Below are 19618 nucleotides of genomic sequence, written 5' to 3'. Positions count from 1 at the left end.
TCTCTGGTCCTCCCCATATTCGATTTTTGCTCCCCAATATGGTCTCTCCATCTTAAATTGGATCTTAATGCCTTACAAAGGGCACAAAACGCTTACACTAAGCTTCCCAACAAACACAGTTCTTCTCCAGCATCCCACCGCCTCTCTTTACTCAATATTGACCCGGTCCACATCCGTCATAAAATTAACAACTTATGCCTTGTCCATAACCTTATCAGTGGTCACCTTGACATTGACTTCTCCCTCTTTTTCACCAGAAATACGAGCGCGAATACCCGTGGACACTCTCAAAAATTGGTCAAACCACGAGCCCTAACTACCTTTCGACAGACCCATGTTTCTAATACTGTAATTAACGATTGGAACTCCTTGCCCCCTAGCATTATTGCCATTACCAACAAATCTCTGTTTCGAATTAAACTCTCTGAACATTTTAAACTCTCTGAACATTTTAACGACCTAATTTAAACCCTGATGCATCCCCGTATTTAGTTATTTTTATTTTTTTTTTTTTCAATTATTTTTTACTCAAGTATTCTCATTGGTATTTTAGACCTCCTAGTCATTATATACTTTCTTGTCACGGCCCCCTCGCTATTACCGCCGTCTGCTCCTAAGACAACAAGTTGTCTTTGCGGATGTTGTATCAAATAAATAAATAAATAAATAAATAAATTCCGCGCCAACACCAGTCAAGCGCTACGTCACGCCATCAAAAAAACCATATCGATTAGATGGTTTTTTTGATGAGCAAGCGCTGAGCATCATGACGTCAAAACCGGAAACACGAAAAAGCGTACAGTAGTGAAAATCTGGCATCGCTTAGTAAGCGCTGTCATCAAAGAGGGTTACTGAACGTACCCAGTATGTAGAAATATTAAGTGGTCATTGACCAGTTTTTTAATTAAAACCCTTGGGCTCTACTGGTCAAATGACCAGTTCTTAAAAATTTCCTTATTTCTCACCCTGGTTTTGTAGACGCGGTCCCCGGAAAGGGGGAACACGGGGGGGAACACTATTTTACCTCGAAATTATTTTTGCCGACCTTTTGCCGAATTACCCCAAATTCTAAAATAGTAGAAATCTCCCATGCCTCGTCTGCTAAAACATCCTAAATGACTTCTGGCTTCGCCTTCGGCTTTTTGGGGTAAATTAGTGGCCGTTTTGGCACTTTTCGGCACAAAAGAGTTTGATTTAATTGCGACTTTTAGTGTGGGGGCCGTATTTTTATATTTTACCCCACTCTTTTGTGCCGAAAAGTGCCGAAACGGCCACTAATTTACCCCGATAAGCCGAAGGCGAAGCCAGAAGTCTTTAGGATGTTTTAGCAGACGACGCATGGGAGATTTCTACTATTTTAGAATTTGGGGTAATTCGGCAAAAATAATTTCGGGGTAAAATAGTGTTCCCCCAAGGAGGGTACGTTGGATCTACTCGGAACTCGGAAGTTGGAAGCGTATAAAAACGTTATCTCGGAGTTTAAAATTAAAGGTAATTTCGATTTTTTGAATATTAATTTTTAAAACTATATCTCATTCTGGCAGACTTATTGAGGTAGGATTGCACTTTACGTGACCCACCCAACTAACAATGGTTTCTAGTTAATTGGACCATGAGGAGTCCGAAAAAAATAGTTAAAAAATTATTTGGCCGCCGCAAGTTGGTCAAAAAAATTTTTGAAAATTTTAAAATCCATGCACTTACCGCCATTGAAGCCGCTATCCGCTTAACGCATTCTGCACTCAATCTTGCAAAATAAGCCAGAGGGGACTGTGAAAAGTTGCCGGACTCGCGCCGGAGTTTTATAGCTATGGATTTATTTAAGCTTACGGAAACATTTATTTCTGATAAAAGGAGGGAAATATAAATGCGAGAAAAACTGAAATGTTTTGGGAAAATCGTTGAATTTTTTGGGAATTCAATAATTGATAACGGTAAATTTTGAAAAAAACCGTCAAATTATTCGGGATTTTTTTTAATTCACTCAACATTATTTTTGGGAAAATGTGTCAAATCCCTGGTAAATATGATTTTTTGTAAAAAAAAATTTAAATAAAAGGCGTAGAGAAAAGGTGTCAAAATATAGGGAAATTAGCAAATGTCAACGTCAATATTTCAGAAAAGGAGTCTAGTTTTTTTGCAACTATATTTTGGGAAAGGCGACAAATTATTGAGAAAGAACCAAATGTCAACATCAATATTTTGGAAAAGGCGTCAATTTATTTCAACAATATTTCGGAAAAGGCGGCAAATTATTGGGCAGTTAGCAAATGTCAACATCAATATAAATGAGGCGTCAATTTATTTCAACTTTATTTTGGAAAAGGCGTCAATTTATTTCAACTATATTTTGGAAAAGGCGTCAATTTATTTCAACTATATATTGGAAAAGGCGTCAATTTATTTCAACTATATTTTGGAAAAGGCGTCAATTTATTTCAACTATATTTTGGAAAAGGCGTCAATTTATTTCAACTATATTTTGGAAAAGGCGTCAATTTATTTCAACTATATTTTGGAAAAGGCGTCAATTTATTTCAACTATATTTTGGAAAAGGCGTCAATTTATTTCAACTATATTTTGGAAAAGGCGTCAATTTATTTCAACTATATTTTGGAAAAGGCGTCAATTTATTTCAACTATATTTTGGAAAAGGCGTCAATTTATTTCAACTATATTTTGGAAAAGGCGTCAATTTATTTCAACTATATTTTGGAAAAGGCGTCAATTTATTTCAACTATATTTTGGAAAAGGCGTCAATTTATTTCAACTATATTTTGGAAAAGGCGTCAATTTATTTCAACTATATTTTGAAAAAGGCGTCAATTTATTTCAACTATATTTTGAAAAAGGCGTCAATTTATTTCAACTATATTTTGGAAAAGGCGTCAATTTATTTCAACTATATTTTGGAAAAAGCGTCAATTTATTTCAACTATATTTTGGAAAAGGCGTCAATTTATTTCAACTATATTTTGGAAAAGGCGTCAATTTATTTCAACTATATTTTGGAAAAGGCGTCAATTTATTTCAACTATATTTTGGAAAAGGCGTCAATTTATTTCAACTATATTTTGGAAAAGGCGTCAATTTATTTCAACTATATTTTGGAAAAGGCGTCAATTTATTTCAACTATATTTTGGAAAAGGCGTCAATTTATTTCAACTATATTTTGGAAAAGGCGTCAATTTATTTCAACTATATTTTGGAAAAGGCGTCAATTTATTTCAACTATATTTTGGAAAAGGCGTCAATTTATTTCAACTATATTTTGGTCAATTTATTTCAACTATATTTTGGTCAATTTATTTCAACTATATTTTGGTCAATTTATTTCAACTATATTTTGGTCAATTTATTTCAACTATATTTTGGTCAATTTATTTCAACTATATTTTGGTCAATTTATTTCAACTATATTTTGGTCAATTTATTTCAACTATATTTTGGTCAATTTATTTCAACTATATTTTGGTCAATTTATTTCAACTATATTTTGGTCAATTTATTTCAACTATATTTTGGTCAATTTATTTCAACTATATTTTGGTCAATTTATTTCAACTATATTTTGGTCAATTTATTTCAACTATATTTTGGTCAATTTATTTCAACTATATTTTGGTCAATTTATTTCAACTATATTTTGGTCAATTTATTTCAACTATATTTTGGTCAATTTATTTCAACTATATTTTGGTCAATTTATTTCAACTATATTTTGGTCAATTTATTTCAACTATATTTTGGTCAATTTATTTCAACTATATTTTGGTCAATTTATTTCAACTATATTTCGGAAAAGGCGTCAATTTATTTCAACTATATTTCGGAAAAGGCGTCAATTTATTTCAACTATATTTCGGAAAAGGCGTCAATTTATTTCAACTATATATTGGAAAAGGCGTCAATTTATTTCAACTATATTTTGGAAAAGGCGTCAATCTATTTCAACTATATTTCGGAAAAGGCGTCAATTTATTTCAACTATATTTCGGAAAAGGCGCCAATTTATTTCAACTATATTTTGGAAAAGGCGTCAATTTATTTCAACTATATTTTGGAAAAGGCGTCAATTTATTTCAACTATATTTTGGAAAAGGCGTCAATTTATTTCAACTATATTTTGAAAAAGGCGTCAATTTATTTCAATATTTTGGAAAAGGCGTCAATTTATTTCAACTATATTTTGGAAAAGGCGTCAATTTATTTCAATATTTTGGAAAAGGCGTCAATTTATTTCAATATTTTGGAAAAGGCGTCAATTTATTTCAATATTTTGGAAAAGGCGTCAATTTATTTCAATATTTTGGAAAAGGCGTCTAGTTATTTCAGCAATATTTTGGAAGTCATTGCAACTATATTTTGGAAAGAGTGCCTATTTTTCGGCAATTTGATAAATGTAAACACCTTTTCCAAAATATCGTCCTTTACATTTACCAAATTCGGGAATAATTTGATGCCTTTTCCAAAGTATCGTCCTTCACATTTATCAAATTCCCGAATAATTTGGCACATTTTCCAAAATATCGTCCCTTACATTTATCAAATTCCCAAATAATTTGACACCTTTTCCAAAATATCGTCATTCACATTTATCAAATTCCCAAATAATTTGACACCTTTTCCATATCGTCATTCACATTTATCAAATTCCCAAATAATTTGACACCTTTTCCAAAATATCGTCATTCACATTTATCAAATTCCCAAATAATTTGACACCTTTTCCAAAATATCGTCATTCACATTTATCAAATTCCCAAATAATTTGACACCTTTTCCAAAATATCATCCTTCACATTTATCAAACACCCAAATAATTTGACACCTTTTCCAAAATAACGTCCTCCAGATTTATCAAATTCAGATTAATTTGACACTTTTTTCCATGATATCGTCCTTCACATTTATCAAATTCCCGAATAATTTGACACCTTTTCCAAAATATTGTCCTTCAGATTTATCAAATTCAAGAATAATTTGACGGCATTTACCAAAATTTACCGTTATCATTTATCGAATTCCCCAAAAATTCAACGATTTTCCCAAAACATAGCAGTTTTTCTCGCATTATATTTCCGTCCTTTTATCAGAAATGAACAGTTTCAGTAAGCTTAAAAAATTCCATAGCTATATCTCCGGCGCGAGTACGTCAATTTTTCACAGTCCCCCCGGCTTATTTTGCAAGATTGAGTACAGAATGCGTTAAGCGGATAGCGGCTTCAATGAGGGTAAGTGAGTGGATTTTGAAATTTTCAAAAATTTTTTTAACTAACTTGCGGCGGCCAAATAATTTTTTAACTATTTTTTTCGGACTCCCCACAGTCTAATTAACTAGAAACCATTGTTAGTTGGGTGGGTCACGTAAAGTGCAATCCTACCCTTATTGATAGGGCTATTTTGAAGAATAGTACCTGCACCCCGAAATATAATAAAATATATACCAAATGAAAGCTCACACCTTACTCTATTCATTGCATATCATTATAATAAGCGCAAAAGATAATTAAGGGTTGTAATTAGTATTATACATATGGCAGTGCCGTAGTCACTGCTATATATATTATGGAGGGTCCTGGCAAGGAGAATGAATAAGGCGTCAAACACATGTATTCTTCAAAATTCCCTAGGTTAGGTTGGATTAGGTTAGGTTAGGTTAGGTTAGGTTAGGTTAGGCAAGGAGAATGAATAAGGCGTCAAACACATGTATTCTTCAAAATTCCCTAGGTTAGGTTGGATTAGGTTAGGTTAGGTTAGGTTAGGTTAGGTTACGTTAGATCACTTGGTAAACATGTCAAATTTGATTTTCCTGCTATTTTTACACGATTTTTAAAATTTGATTTTCTACCATTAATAATCATTTGCGCCAAAAAATTTTAGCACCATATTTTTTTTCACGGTCTAACGAGTCTAAAACAAACAAAAAATAAAAAATTGGCGCTGCAGGTACTATTCTTCAAAATTCCCATTGATAGTGTCATATTGGCCATGCCTTTTTGGCTGATTAATTAATTAGATCACTTTTATCATGAGCGGCTAAATGTGCGCCTGTTTTTGTTATTATGAAGTTTTATCAACTGAATAAATTTCCCCTTTTCCAAAATTTTACTAAATAGAATATGTTTTTACCCCTAATTATTGGTACCTTTCCTAATTCTGGCTAATTAGCTTGTTTATTGCCAGCTTTTCCAAAAAATTGTTATTTTTAGTTCCTTTTTACCCTAAAAAGAGGCTCACTTTTAGCCATTCGTCTTTTATCGCAGTCCTAAGGTAAACTGGATAGATTACTCAAGTTAGAATGTTGGATGATTTCCTCATTTTTGCATGAATCCTCAACTAATGTAATTGTGGAGCATTTTCATAATATAATTATGTTATTTCAGCTTTAATGACAATTTAGCTCAGTATCTGCTGTTCAACACGTATACTGATGTAAAATTTGCAATCCGATTCAGATTTCGATCAATAAGACATTTGGATGTTTATGTGAGAATTAACCGGTATGCCCAAATCACTTATCTTACCGTTACATTGTTTAAATGCAACTCTTATGAGATTCCCAAAGCATAGTGATTTAAAGTATTGATTCAATAGGGAGAGATGAAGTTAAAGTGTGAACAGTGCGGTTTCCAGACAGGAATGAGCTCAGTCTTCAAGAATCATAAATTAATTCACAGTGACGAGCGTCCGTACAAATGCGATATTTGCGACTATCGTTCCCGAAAACGCAGCCATTTAAAGATGCATGTCGCAACTCATAGTGACGAGCGTCCGTACAAATGTGATATTTGTGAATATCGCTCCAAAACACGCGGGAATTTAAAGATGCACGTATTGACGCACAGTGATGAGCGTCCGTACAAATGCGATATTTGCGATTACCGTACCCAAAGACAATATGTTTTAAAGCAACATGTCGCATCTCATAGTGACGAGCGTCCGTACAAATGCGATGTTTGTGAGCATCGCTCCAAAACACGCGTGGATTTAAAGAGACACGTATTGACGCACAGCGACGAGCGTCCATTCAAATGCGATGTTTGCGATTATCGTACCCAAACACGCAGGAATTTAAAGACACACGTATTGACGCACAGTGACCAGCGTCCATTCAAATGCAATATTTGCGATTACCGTACCCGAACACGCAGGAATTTAAAGATACACGTCGTAACTCACAGTGACCAGCGTCCATTCAAATGCGATATTTGCAAATATCGTTCCCGTAGGCGAGAGGATTTAAGGAGACACATATTGACGCACAGCGATGAGCGTCCATTCAAATGCGATATTTGCGATTATCGTTCCCAAAGACGAGATGATTTAAAGAAACATGTCACAACTCATAGTGACGAGCGCCCATTCAAATGCAATATTTGCGATTACCGTGCCCGAACACGCAGATATTTAAAGATACACGTCGAAACTCACAGTGACGAGCGTCCATTAAAATGCAATATTTGCGATTACCGTGCCCGAACACGCGGGAATTTAAAGATACACGTCATGACTCACAGTGACGAGCGTTCATTCAAATGCGATATTTGCGATTATCGCTCCCGAACACGCGGGAATTTAAAGATTCACGTCTTGGCTCACAGTGAGGAGCGTCCATTCAAATGCGATATTTGCGATTATCGCTCCCGAACACGCGGGAATTTAAAGATACACGTCATGACTCACAGTGAGGAGCGTCCATTCAAATGCGATATTTGCGGTCACCGTACCCGAACACGCTGGAGTTTAAAGAAGCACGTCGTGTCTCACAGTGACGAACGTCCGTTTAAGTGTACGTTTTGTGATTTCGCAGCCAAATTAAAACATGGACTAAGAAATCACATTGCTAGACTTCATCCGTTAAAATCTCGAATTGGACGAAAAACTCGGAAAACGGTCTCGTTAAGAAGGAAGAACGATAGCGATCAATCAAAGAATGTTGCAGACTTTGCGTGTCCATTAAAATTCAAGCCAGACGACAAACGGGGACAGATGACAAATATAAACGATGATTCTCTCAATGAAACTGACCAGTCAAAACAAGACGAAATTCATTCAGAATCAGATCCTGATGAACCCGGAAACGCGAGGAAGTCTAAATGTACCAATTCAAAACATATCGGTTCCAACATTAACCAAGTAATTTCATTAAATACTTCGCCTTCCAAGTGCGAAGTTAATACCATAACTTCCAAGGAAGTAAAAAAAGAACCAGAACCTTTATCGAGTGATAATGTTAGTTCAGAGTTTCACTTAAATCGTGTCAAATTGGAAAACGAAGCTGCAACGCCTCTCCCAGTGAACGAAGTGATTTATTGCCCAGATCCTGACGCTTCGAGGTTGGAATCAAGCGTAAAATGGCAAGAACCAATTAATCACCTGAAGAATGAGTTCGGTTTGGGTAACGATGAAAATCAGTTTACCAACAAACATTGTTCTATTATTTTGAAAAAATTGGAAGATTCGGGGAATTATGTTGGATACTATTACATAAGAATGAAAGAACCACCTTACATTTACGAGGCGGTTAAAGTTAATTTGAATAATGTCATTTAGTTTCCATTTGACCAAAGAGTCTATGTATGTTTTGAATACTGTCATTGAGTTTCCTTTTGACTATGTTTTTAATAATGTCATTTGACTAAAGAGTCTATGTATGTTTTCCAATTGATGAATTTCGTTACAAACTTTCTAACTGCCTCAAAACAACTCCCTTTAAGTAAGACTTTTTATGTATATTCTGTTTCTTCTTAACCTCTCTATTTGGAAACAAACGGTCAAAAGTTTATTGAATGTTTGCAAATGAAAGTTACAAAATAACTTGCATTAAATTCAGGGTGAGAAATAAGGCGGTGGCACTGGGCAAATGACCAGTTTAAAAATGGCTTGACCAGTTTATTTATTAAATGCCTGAGGGTCTAGTGGTCACCGTGACCACTTTTTAAATTCCCCTTCTTTAGTAAAAAATAAATTCCCAGTAGTGGGTTATAGAAATTAATACATAAAAAACAAATAGACAGTATATAAAACCTAGAACCATTTCAGCGCAGTTCTGACAGTATGTAGAAATATTAAGTGGTCATTGACCAGTTTTTTAATTAAAACCCTTGGGCTCCACTGGTCAAATGACCAGTTTAAAAAATTTCCTTATTTCTCACCCTGGGTAAGTTAAGTTTCCCACTCCCAGCTTCGGGGCTTTCGGGCTTGGAGGTCGTAATATTTTTGTTATTGGAGTGGCATTTAGAAAATAAAATACTTGTCTGATTACCTCTAGAGCTAGAGTCACTGACGACCAAGTTTCCTCTCTGACTAAGGATAGGAAGGTGCTGCGCAGGCTGAGAAATAAGGATTTTTTTTAAACTGGTCATATGGCCAGTAGAGCCCAAGTAACTCCCGGATTATCGGCGGAAAATTCAAAGGAGGCGAAAAATCACAACTGCAAATAGAAATCGAAAAAGTCTTCGGATCGCTCCAAAGTAGTAAATGGAATGAAATATTAGAGCCATCTCTACTAATTCGCTTCGGAATTTTTAAATTTCCGAATAATAACTAGATTAGTGGCAGTAGAAAGGTGTGCAGACTGTGTATCCCTACCTCTGGGAGCGCTCTTGTATGGAGGTGACACTGAGGTGTGAGATAGAAGGATATGACTATTGTCATTGCACAAGTAGTACTGCCAATGAGATAGATAGAGTTACAATTCAAATCGGCTTACCGCGAAACACATTGCTTTTATCAAGCACGTTTATCAAAACATGACAGCGCCATCCGTGACCCTCCAGCGGAACTAATTACAGCTTTTACTTGTTTATTTGCAATCAGAAACATCGTTATAATTTTTATTTCATCTATTTATTAGATTAAAAAGGACTAAAGTTTTTATTATTTAACTCGCGTATTTTATTTAACACGTTTAAAAACTATCTTGACAGCTTGTTACACACATTATTATATAAAAAAGGACTTGGTTTGCCCAAGCCTAAAAAACAAAACGATAAGAGTTTTTTCCAGTTGACTGAAGCGCGGATATTTTATTTTTCTATATAATTTTAAAGACAATCTGTATTTTACTACTCTTTGATTCAATCTCCTGATTTTACTGGTAATGGATTTATTTCCTATAAATTAATTGAAATAAAATATCTTATCTCAGATTTTTCAACAACAATTCCATTTTCGTAAAAATTTTATCATGAAAAATCTGAGATAATATTTTATTTCAATTAATTTATAGGAAATAAATCCATTACCAGTAAAATCAGGAGATTGAATCAAAGAGTAGTAAAATACAGATTGTCTTTAAAATTATATAGAAAAATAAAATATCCGCGCTTCAGTCAACTGGAAAAAACTCTTATCGTTTTGTTTTTTAGGCTTGGGCAAACCAAGTCCTTTTTTATATAATATCTGTTCCTTCAGTCTTTATTTGTATTAATCTATTATAAAATAATATTTGCCTGAAATGCGAAATTTTTCACTTCTAGGACGAGGTTAAAAATGGTTCTACACTTTTACTAATTCTTATATGATACGGCTCACAATTCGTTTTAGAACCCGAGCTTTATAGTCAACTTCAAAACAAACCTGCCACGATTTTAAACTATCAAAGCCGTATCTTTTACAGTCCACTTTACCATTGCAATTATCCATGACATTGCGTGCACTGCCCTTGTACGTTTACAGTGATTGGCACCGTGGACAGTTATTTTAATTAAAATACCTAGGCCACAGGTCCAGTTTTAAAAATATCCTTATTTCCAACACTGATCCATCTATCCTTCCAGCTTTTACAATCACCCATTGCATAGACTCACTCAATAGTCTGCCTAAGCATGGATTTAGAATAGAAGCTTACGCTTCCTGGATATTTCACTCACCTTAAAACGCGCACAACATTTATTCCTCGTCTAAAATAGTACCAGCCTGGCACGCGCGTTTGTGACGTAGAATTTGAGGCAAATTCAGAGGGGGGTTGAAGTTTTTCACGTGATCGAGTTCAAATTTTGAATAGCGCGCGATCGCGCGCGCCTAAAGAAAAAAGTTTGCTTCAATTTCTACGTCCCCACCCGCGCGAATTTTTGTGACATAAATGTGTTTAAAATCAAAATGCCTTACTGAAGGCTACAGGGAAATATCCATGAAGCGTAAGCTCCTATTATAAATCCATGGCCTAAGTAAGGCAACTTAAGCCTTGGTCGAAACTAACATCTAAAATATAAATTAAAAAGGTATCTTAAGTATAGAATTTCAACCGAGACACATAATTAAACGAAAATTAGACCCGCCAGAGAAGTTTTTAATAAATATAGTGTTATATTTATTTAAAAATATCAAGTTAAAGTTTCAAGGCGGTGAAATGGCAAATTAGCGTCGTCTACTGTAGAGTAACGAACAATTAGCGTCGTCTGCTGTAGAATAATCTTTTGAGGTACTTACATTTTTAATTAAATTAACATACTTAGACTTAATTAAATTTGGTGAAACTTGAAAAAGGCACACCTTGAATAGTTACTTGTTAATTTAAAAGTATTCCGAAAGCTAACTTCCATGTAGTTTTTAAATGATTCGATGTACAGGAGCACCAAAAACCCCATGTTATTCCTATGGGAAAATCGGCGAAAATCGGCGAAAATCTGTGAATTTTCATTTAACATTACGGGAGGGTGTGGGATCTTATCTAGAAGGGCCTACCGGCCCTCTAGAATAGCAGCAGACGGTAGTAAAAAAGTTCTTAGGGTGGCGCCACCCGTATTTGATAAAGATTCATGCTCGACAAAAGGTGTATCGCGAAACGTCGATCTCGAGATTTCACGTTGTGACTCTAGGTTTAATATATATATTCTATCTCATTGAGTACTGCCATTACTCTATGCATAGTTTTCAGACTAGGAGAATACATACCATTCACATAAGGTGGCCAAGCTAGCTACTTGGAGGACAATTAAGTCTGCACTTTTGTAGCCCTTGTGTAAATAGTATGAATCCTCCAAGTCCGGAAACTATATGTACAGTATTAGTAGCTTCATAGACATGGGAACAAGTCTCTATGGGCCACTTTCCTCAAACCATAGTACCCCCCCCCCCCGCGTAACAGGCAATTGGGGATATACTTTTCAGCGAGCTATCGCAAGTGATGATTATCGACTAAACACAGTGTCAACATCTTGTATCTTACCTTAGAACATTAGAAAACACGGGTATAGAGTGCTGTCAGTTTTGACGTCAGATCCAAGGTTAAACGTCACGAGCCTGCCTTTAGCAATGCGCGGCCATGACACTTACCGGTTTTTTCTTTATGGGAAAACAGCATGGGTGACGTCACACCGGCGCTTCTGACAGCACTCTATTGTGTACTAATTTAACACCTAGGATATAAAGATATACACGCGACACAAATTAGTACACACAAGCAGATATTACGAAATAGTTTTCGTGATTAATAAATGTGCTCGGACTTTCGGAAAAAATAGGAACGCAGAAAATTTTTAAAGTCAAGCTCGCGGTCTAAATGAAATTCTGAAATTTATCTTAACAACAATGATTAACTAGAATCATTTTCCCTTCATGGAATCACTTCCATCGAAAGTTCAGTTTACCATGCCGCGACACAAAACAGTACACACACACACAAGCAGATATTACGAAATATTTTTCGTGACTTGATTAACAGATGTAAAGTTTCAAGTCAAAGATAGATTCAGCAAGTCTGGTTTTAACCTACTCTGAATTCTTGGAGGGAAAGGACAATTTTAATTTTAGCCTTTTAGATTTCGAAGTGAAATAAACGTTCCTAAAAAATGTCTCACTGTCAATCGACCATTTCGATGTAACTAAAAGAAAAGGGAAAGACACTCGGGTAAAACTTTGCCTTCCACCTTGCTTTTAATTTGTATCATGAGATTTCGCAAAGACGGCAGTACATCAACCCCCTTGTTTGTCCCGATACTGAGGGTTGCCTACCCCCCCCCCCTTTTTCGACTGTGGTTTAAAGAAATGATACTAAATTTTGGTGGAGTTAATTGGCCCCCTAAGCTTAGCAAAGGCTAGTTTTAGCTCCACCCTCGTGAATGAGTTATAAATGGTTCCTGCCTTTGACAAGGTACATTGTTTCTCAGAAGATTGCGGAGAATATTAGGTGCGCCTTGTAGTTTCCATTGGCATATTGTCCGACATCTTGGATTTCTATAAATATAAATGACACCAAAATACATTTAATAGACAGCCGTGCCAATTACCTACATTATATTTAAAGCCTACAAAATCGTTTAGAGCAAACGTTTAAAAGATTGGTGCTCGGAGATAAAGGCATTGTGTAAGCCAAAATCATTAAATCAGTTGCTTTGCTGGATTGTGAGAGGAGGAACTATACACTAAATGCGGTAAGGATAAATTCGATTATTTTTAATTTAAAACTTCACGGGCCAAATAGTTTTATATCGCTTGAATATCAAGATTTTCGAGGATTATGCGGTTTTATTCGAATTAGTAACTCGTAACAATATCAAGTTCTACCTTTATTGTACGGTTAAAAAAAAACATTGCAACTAGGAAAGAGATAGCGCCTCCTCGATGGATGTTCCCAAGAAGAAATAGCTCCACGACGGAAAATTATTATTAATGAAAACCTACGAATATTTATCTAAGTAAAATAATTAATTCATTGTTTTTATTAGACTTAAGGTGTAACAAGGCACTTTGCTACTTATAATATACTTCTGATACCACTTTAGTTTCTTATATTGGTTTTCTTACTTGTAAAGTTTTTCTTTCAATTTGTTTTTGTCAAGATTCACATATCAATATGTTGGGCAGAAATTAGTACACTTTCTAATAAGCCAAGTCTCTAATACGGTCCCGCCCCACAAATTACGATTGTAAATTGCACTGCTTAATACCTTTTCATTTCTTTATATGCACGATTAGAGATGTGAGTCGGTAATTTACCGTCCGTAAATTACTGGTAATTTACCAAATACCGCGTAAATAACGTTTTATATCTTACCGTAATTTTACAATGGTAATTTACCGGTAAATTACCAAACATTTTTACTACGCATTAATTAAATGTTCATTTTACTCTTAAATGATCAAGAATTTCTGTGTTTACTTCTAAAATGACTCACCAGGCGCTATTCGCTAGCCAGTTCTTACAAAGTTGCGCTAGATATTTGTCTTTAATAAAACTTTAATTAGAAATCAGATTAGATAGGCCACGGCTGCCGTCTTGGTAGCAAAAGCCGCAAATACGTGTAAAGTAGTCAGATAGTGCTCATAATTAAACTTGGTTTTAAGTAATGGATTGTAAGCACACGAAAATATAAATTAGCAAAAATTACCGACTGAACAGTAATTTTTGTTTTCCAAAAATTTAAATCGGTAATTTACTGGTAATTTATCGGTAATTTACCGTTTTCAAAAATTATGGTAATTTCACATCTCTATGCACGATGTTGCCCCAAAAGGTTAGGTAACTTACTTCAATTGAAATTACCATCTAAAAACTGATATAATTTAAAAAGATTTTAGGAATTTTAATATTCATTCATATTCATTCATATTCATTGGACAATGGTTTCATCCATTACTGCTCCTTCATGGTTTTCAATTATTTTAAAAATCAAAATAAGTATAGATTTCATAGATAATTAGACAGTTACGTAACAACCTGAAATGAAAAGCTGATAAACCTTTCGGGTTATAAATGTGGCCCGAAATAGTGCGTGCAACGGAAAAGATATTAGGAATTTGTCACAGGGACATCGTTTCATTCAAAAGCGAAATCTCAATTTTTTTTCGTAATTTTACATCATTGGAAATTTTTCATTCATTCCTTGTTTCTACTCTTTACTAGTCCTTCAAATCCATTCCATTCGCCCGTGTGCTTTCTACGTTGGTGTGATGATACATCTTCACAATGATAAAACTTGAATGGTATTTCACCACTATCAACGCGCTGATGTGTGATCAAATTAGACTCACTTGCGCTGGTATAATCACATTTGAAAGTTTTTCTTCTTAAGGTGAATGCGCTGATGTACGATCAAATTACTACTATGCCTACATTTATAGTCACACCGATCACATTTGAAGGGTTTTTCGCCGCTATGAATGCGTTGATGTGCGAGTAAATGAGCCTTCTGCGTGGATCCATAGTCACACTGATCACATTTGAAGGGTTTTTCACCAATGTGAATACGTTTATGTTTAAACAAATAATCTTTAGTCGCGCTAGCATATTCACATTGATCACATTTGAAGGGTTTTTCACTACTGTGATTTATGTGCTGATGATTTTTCAAATTGGACTTTCGCTTGCTACCATAATCACACTGATCACATTTGAAGGGTTTTTCACTACTGTGAATGAGTTGATGTCTGATCAAATAACACTTCTCCTTACTTGCATAATCACACTGATTACATTTGAAGGGTCTTTCACTACTGTGAATGCGTTGATGTTTGATCAAATCATACTTTTTCTTGGTACCATAATCACACTGATCACATTTGAAGGGTTTTTCACCAATGTGAATATGTTTATGTTTAAACAAATAATCTTTAGTCGCGCTAGCATATTCACATTGATCACATTTGAAGGGTTTTTCACTACTGTGATTTATGTGTTGATGATTTTTCAAATTGGACTTTCGCTTGCTACCATAATCACACTGATCACATTTGAAGGGTTTTTCACTACTGTGAATGAGTTGATGTCTGATCAAATAATACTTATCCTTACTTTCATAATCACACTGATCACATTCGAACGGTTTTTCACCACTATGAATGCGTTGATGTCTGATCAAATTACCCTTCAGCTTGCTGGCATAATCACACTGATTACATTTGAAGGGTTTTCCACCATTGTGAATACGTTTATGTCTAATCAAATAACACTTCTCCTTACTTGCATAATCACACTGATTACATTTGAAGGGTTTTCCCCCAACGTGAATACGTTTATGTCTGATGAAATTACTTTTCTGTGTGCTGGAAAATTCACACTGATCGCATTTGAAGCTTCGTTCTCTAGTATGAATTTTAGAACTTAGTTCAACAACTCTTTTATCTTCAATATCATGTTTTGCCTTGGGTTTACCTACATAAATAAGGAAATAATCATGTAACGTCTGGAAATTATTGATTCGACACAAGGAAACCGCGATGATTCTATGAGATGTGGACGGAGCTCGTGTCACACCCCTTAATTAGTCGCGAGCTTTCTTAAGTATCCGCCCACTTTTCAAAGAATCGCATGTATTTTTTTCTTAGTAATATTCACGCGTAGTTTATAAATTAACATCAAAAATGCTTTGTTCTGCAAGCGCACATAATAAAATAAGGAATGCAGGGGCGTATGAAGACGCGCAACATTAAAGAAAAGAAGTAGTTTCTCCAAACCAATGCAAGCCTTGTTGTGGGCACATAGGGTCAAACTATTTCCCCTTAGCAAAGTTGGAAAATGTCTATCTTTCAAATGAGATTATCCATTAATTCTCCTCTCATTTCCTTATATAATCAAGCTCATTTGCAATAGTGATAATCTTTAAAACAGATGAAAGTTTAAAAGAAACCAATTATATCGACCCAGGGATGAGTTTTTGGGCTAATGCTGAAAATGAAGGGTATTAAAACTTTCCAACATTTTAACTCAAAAATCTGACAGAAATAAGTGGTCGAAAGGATTATGCACCCAACATAAGTGACTTGGGGAGACCTACAATATTTCTACATAAATAAAAATTTACGCACCAGGCTGCTTGTGGTTCCGGTCCTCAGTAGGGACTCCTTCCGAACTACAGAGATAAATTATGATAAAAAAACACGTGTAAACAACAAAATCAATACACCCTTTTTTCTCTCGCAATACCTTTCATTTTGAGGTTGAGGTTGTTGCTGTTCCGCAACTGGTAGGGATAATGCTTGGCTATCAGGTTCTGAATCATTATCAACTGGTTCAACTTTTGGCTCTGAATCATATTCAACTGGTTCAACTTTCACTGATACATCGTTAGCCTTTTGAACAGTTTCATTTTTCTCCTAATTTTTAAACAATTAACAATGATTAATGAATATTCCTAACATCTAATCTCATCTTTGCGTTTACATCAAATAAACAATGTCGCGTACCTTGAGATCTTTGAGTTTGTTTTTCAATTCTTCTCTGACCTTATTGAGCCTGTCAATTTTATCTCCTTGCTCATTAATAGTTAGCTCATTTTCCATTCTCTCTTTTCTCACGTTTGAAATTAAAATGTCAAACTAAAAATTCAAAAAAGATTCCATTACTATAGCTGATTTCCATGGGACTTTCAGGACAAACAAGAGAGAGAGGAAACTAATGTCGTTTAAATAACATTGCTGATCCTCATTTTTTAATGACCATTAAAACAAGGGACCTTTATCCTCTAAACTTCTAGCCAATTTCCATGGGACCTTCAGACAGAATGCCTTTTTAAGGGACAACCAAGAAAGAGGGAAAACCAATGACGCGAAAAAACGTTATAGGTCCTTATTTTCAATGATGCTTAAAACAAGGGACATCAAACCCTCTGAGCTTTTAGCCAATCAGACGGGAATTTTTCATTGGCAGTACATTTAAAAAAGTTCAATGTTCATCAGCCATTTAATGGCGTTAGACAAGAAAACTGGGCGCTTTCGCTCAAGCATGGTGAAAGTGCCCCTTGCTTCGTTTTTCCTACCAGTTTGCCTCTTAATGCTTTCTCTATAGGGATAATATTTGGGAAGTTTTCTCGTTTTGTCAAATAGTACCTTCTTCCTCAGTTTCTTCATTTTATCATCTTTGCTTAAGAAACAATCATTCTTATCCATTTCCTAAAACAAACAGCAGTTTTTTTGTAATTTCACGCGGTAGAACAATATTTGCTCAAATACCTCTCCGAGAACAACTCTTTGAGAATCGACCAAATTCATATAGGCTTTGCGTAAAGACAGTTTGTGTCGACACATTTCTTCCCTAAAATTAAACTTTGAATGAAGGTATGTTTTGAAACATGAAACATTATTTGAACAACAAGCGAAGGAATGGAAAAAAAAATGTTTATATTTTAAACTAATATGAGTTTATAGCGTTCCCATGACCTTTGTGAGACAAAGAGTTTCAAGGCTGAAAGGTTTGATTAGTGCAAGAGCAAGAGCATTGTCAAAATTCCGAATCAATCATTTCATGTTAAAACTAATCAGATCTTCGTATATATAAATTTTAAATAAAATAATTTTGTATATTTAACATTCATTATAAAATGTTGTTGAACTGTGATTAGTGAGGGGTCTAATATTTCCGAAAGAATGTACATCATTATGTGGGATCATTCCTGGTTACGAGGTCGCAGATAGTAGTAAAAATAGTACTATTTTTTCTAGACTGAAAAGCTAAACCAATGACGGAGAAAATACTGTAGATAGCTACACTATGGATAGCTACAGTTTGACTACTCATGAGGCATATTTCAATATGAGCTCCCTATTCTTTACTGTTACTACAATTAGTCCGCACGGCACAATGTAGCAATTTTATCCCATTTTCTTCATCATAGGTTTTGCTTTTCCGCGCAGGGGTGAATACTACTATTTTTACTACTATCCTACTAAAATATTTCTCACTAAGGAAAACACGAATGGCTAAAAGTGCGCCTCTTTTTAGGGTAAAAAGAAACTAAAAATAACAATTTTTTGGAAAAGGTGGCAATAAAAAAGCTAATTAGCCATAATTTGGAAAGGTACCAATAATTAGGGGTAAAAACATATTCTATTTAGTAAAATTTTGGAAAAGGGGAAATTTATTCAGTTGATAAAACTTGATAATAACAAAAACAGGCGCACATTTAGCCGCTCATAGAAAAACGGCCTCTAAATTACGAATCTTTTCTAGATTCGCTGGCCCAGGATAGATCAACTTAGGTTAGGTTTTGCCAGGGCAGTTCCCTTAAACCTCTTGAGGTATTCTTCAAATTTCCGAAATATTTTTATTACTTACCAGCTTAAAGGCTTCACCGTAACAACACAATCTTTCAATGAACCCATCCTACTTGTCCTCTTTTACCCGTCGAAGAATCAGATTTAACCAATCATTCAAGGCTAAAAATCAAGCCCTTTATCGTCTAACTGAAAAGTTTTCCTGTTACAAGTAACTAATGCCTTTTGTTCTTGTTTTATTAATAGTATTTCTAGTACTAAGGAGCCTTAATAATTTTAGTAATAAACATTTAAAGGCTTCCGTCTACGTTGTTCCTTGACCACTTTTCGCGCCGCCATAATAAGACAAGAATGACTAGCAGACAGGAATGTTTCCCAGTTTCGGACTTGGAGACGGTAATATTTTGACTACTGGAGTGGTATTGAGATAATACAGTAGTTACTGATTTATCTCTCTAGAGTCACGCTGCACAGGCTGAGAATAAAGTTTTTTTTTCAACTGGTCATATGGCCAGTTGAGCTCAAGTAATTTTATTAAATAAACAGGACATTAGCCACTTGAAATTGTTAATCTTGGAACATTTTTAATTAATTAGGTAGCCACGAGGCCAGTACTCCAGTAGACCCCAAGTAGTTAATTTTTAATCTGGCGCAGTTAATTTCTAAGGAGGATATTTAT

At 34.9% G+C, this 19618-nt stretch overlaps 2 protein-coding genes and 1 long non-coding RNA gene across 6 annotated transcripts; 2 read left to right on the top strand and 1 right to left on the bottom strand.

The window, feature by feature from the left end:
• The first annotated feature begins 1356 nt into the window (after positions 1–1356).
• LOC149679558 (uncharacterized) lies at positions 1357–9276 on the top strand. Of its 3 annotated transcripts, none has more exons than XM_089835335.1 (3): positions 1357–1491; positions 6390–6506; positions 6601–9276. In XM_089835335.1, the coding sequence occupies exon 3, from the start codon at positions 6607–6609 to the stop codon at positions 8557–8559; it is 1953 nt and encodes a 650-aa protein (XP_089691461.1). In that variant the 5' UTR covers positions 1357–1491; positions 6390–6506; positions 6601–6606; the 3' UTR covers positions 8560–9276. The 3 variants fall into 3 exon arrangements, with proteins under 3 accessions (XP_089691461.1, XP_089691463.1, XP_089691462.1); XM_089835337.1 differs by having other exon boundaries at positions 6587–9276; XM_089835336.1 differs by having other exon boundaries at positions 6390–9276.
• Positions 9277–13637: 4361 nt separating this feature from the next.
• LOC149679557 (uncharacterized) lies at positions 13638–19315 on the bottom strand. Of its 2 annotated transcripts, XM_089835339.1 has the most exons (8): positions 19001–19315; positions 17899–17980; positions 17776–17838; positions 17134–17265; positions 16874–17043; positions 16756–16799; positions 15911–16032; positions 13638–15839 (listed from the first exon to the last, which is right to left on the bottom strand). In XM_089835339.1, exons 1-8 carry the CDS (start codon positions 19045–19047, stop codon positions 14997–14999), a joined length of 1503 nt encoding a protein of 500 aa, XP_089691465.1. In that variant the 5' UTR covers positions 19048–19315; the 3' UTR covers positions 13638–14996. The 2 variants fall into 2 exon arrangements, with proteins under 2 accessions (XP_089691465.1, XP_089691464.1); XM_089835338.1 differs by having other exon boundaries at positions 13638–16102; positions 19001–19311.
• Positions 19305–19590, top strand: LOC149679556 (uncharacterized). Its single transcript, XR_016365826.1, has 3 exons — positions 19305–19335; positions 19399–19464; positions 19536–19590. It is a non-coding gene; the product is annotated as an uncharacterized LOC149679556 (long non-coding RNA).
• The last annotated feature ends 28 nt before the right edge of the window (positions 19591–19618 follow it).

Source organism: Phalangium opilio, unplaced genomic scaffold (genome assembly GCF_054372755.1).
Source record: "Phalangium opilio isolate 3A_F unplaced genomic scaffold, DU_Popi_V2 ptg000041l_1, whole genome shotgun sequence".
Classification (NCBI taxonomy): Eukaryota; Metazoa; Arthropoda; class Arachnida; order Opiliones; family Phalangiidae; genus Phalangium; species Phalangium opilio.
Note: the sequence above shows the minus strand (reverse complement) of the source record. Positions and strands in the feature narration are given on the sequence as shown.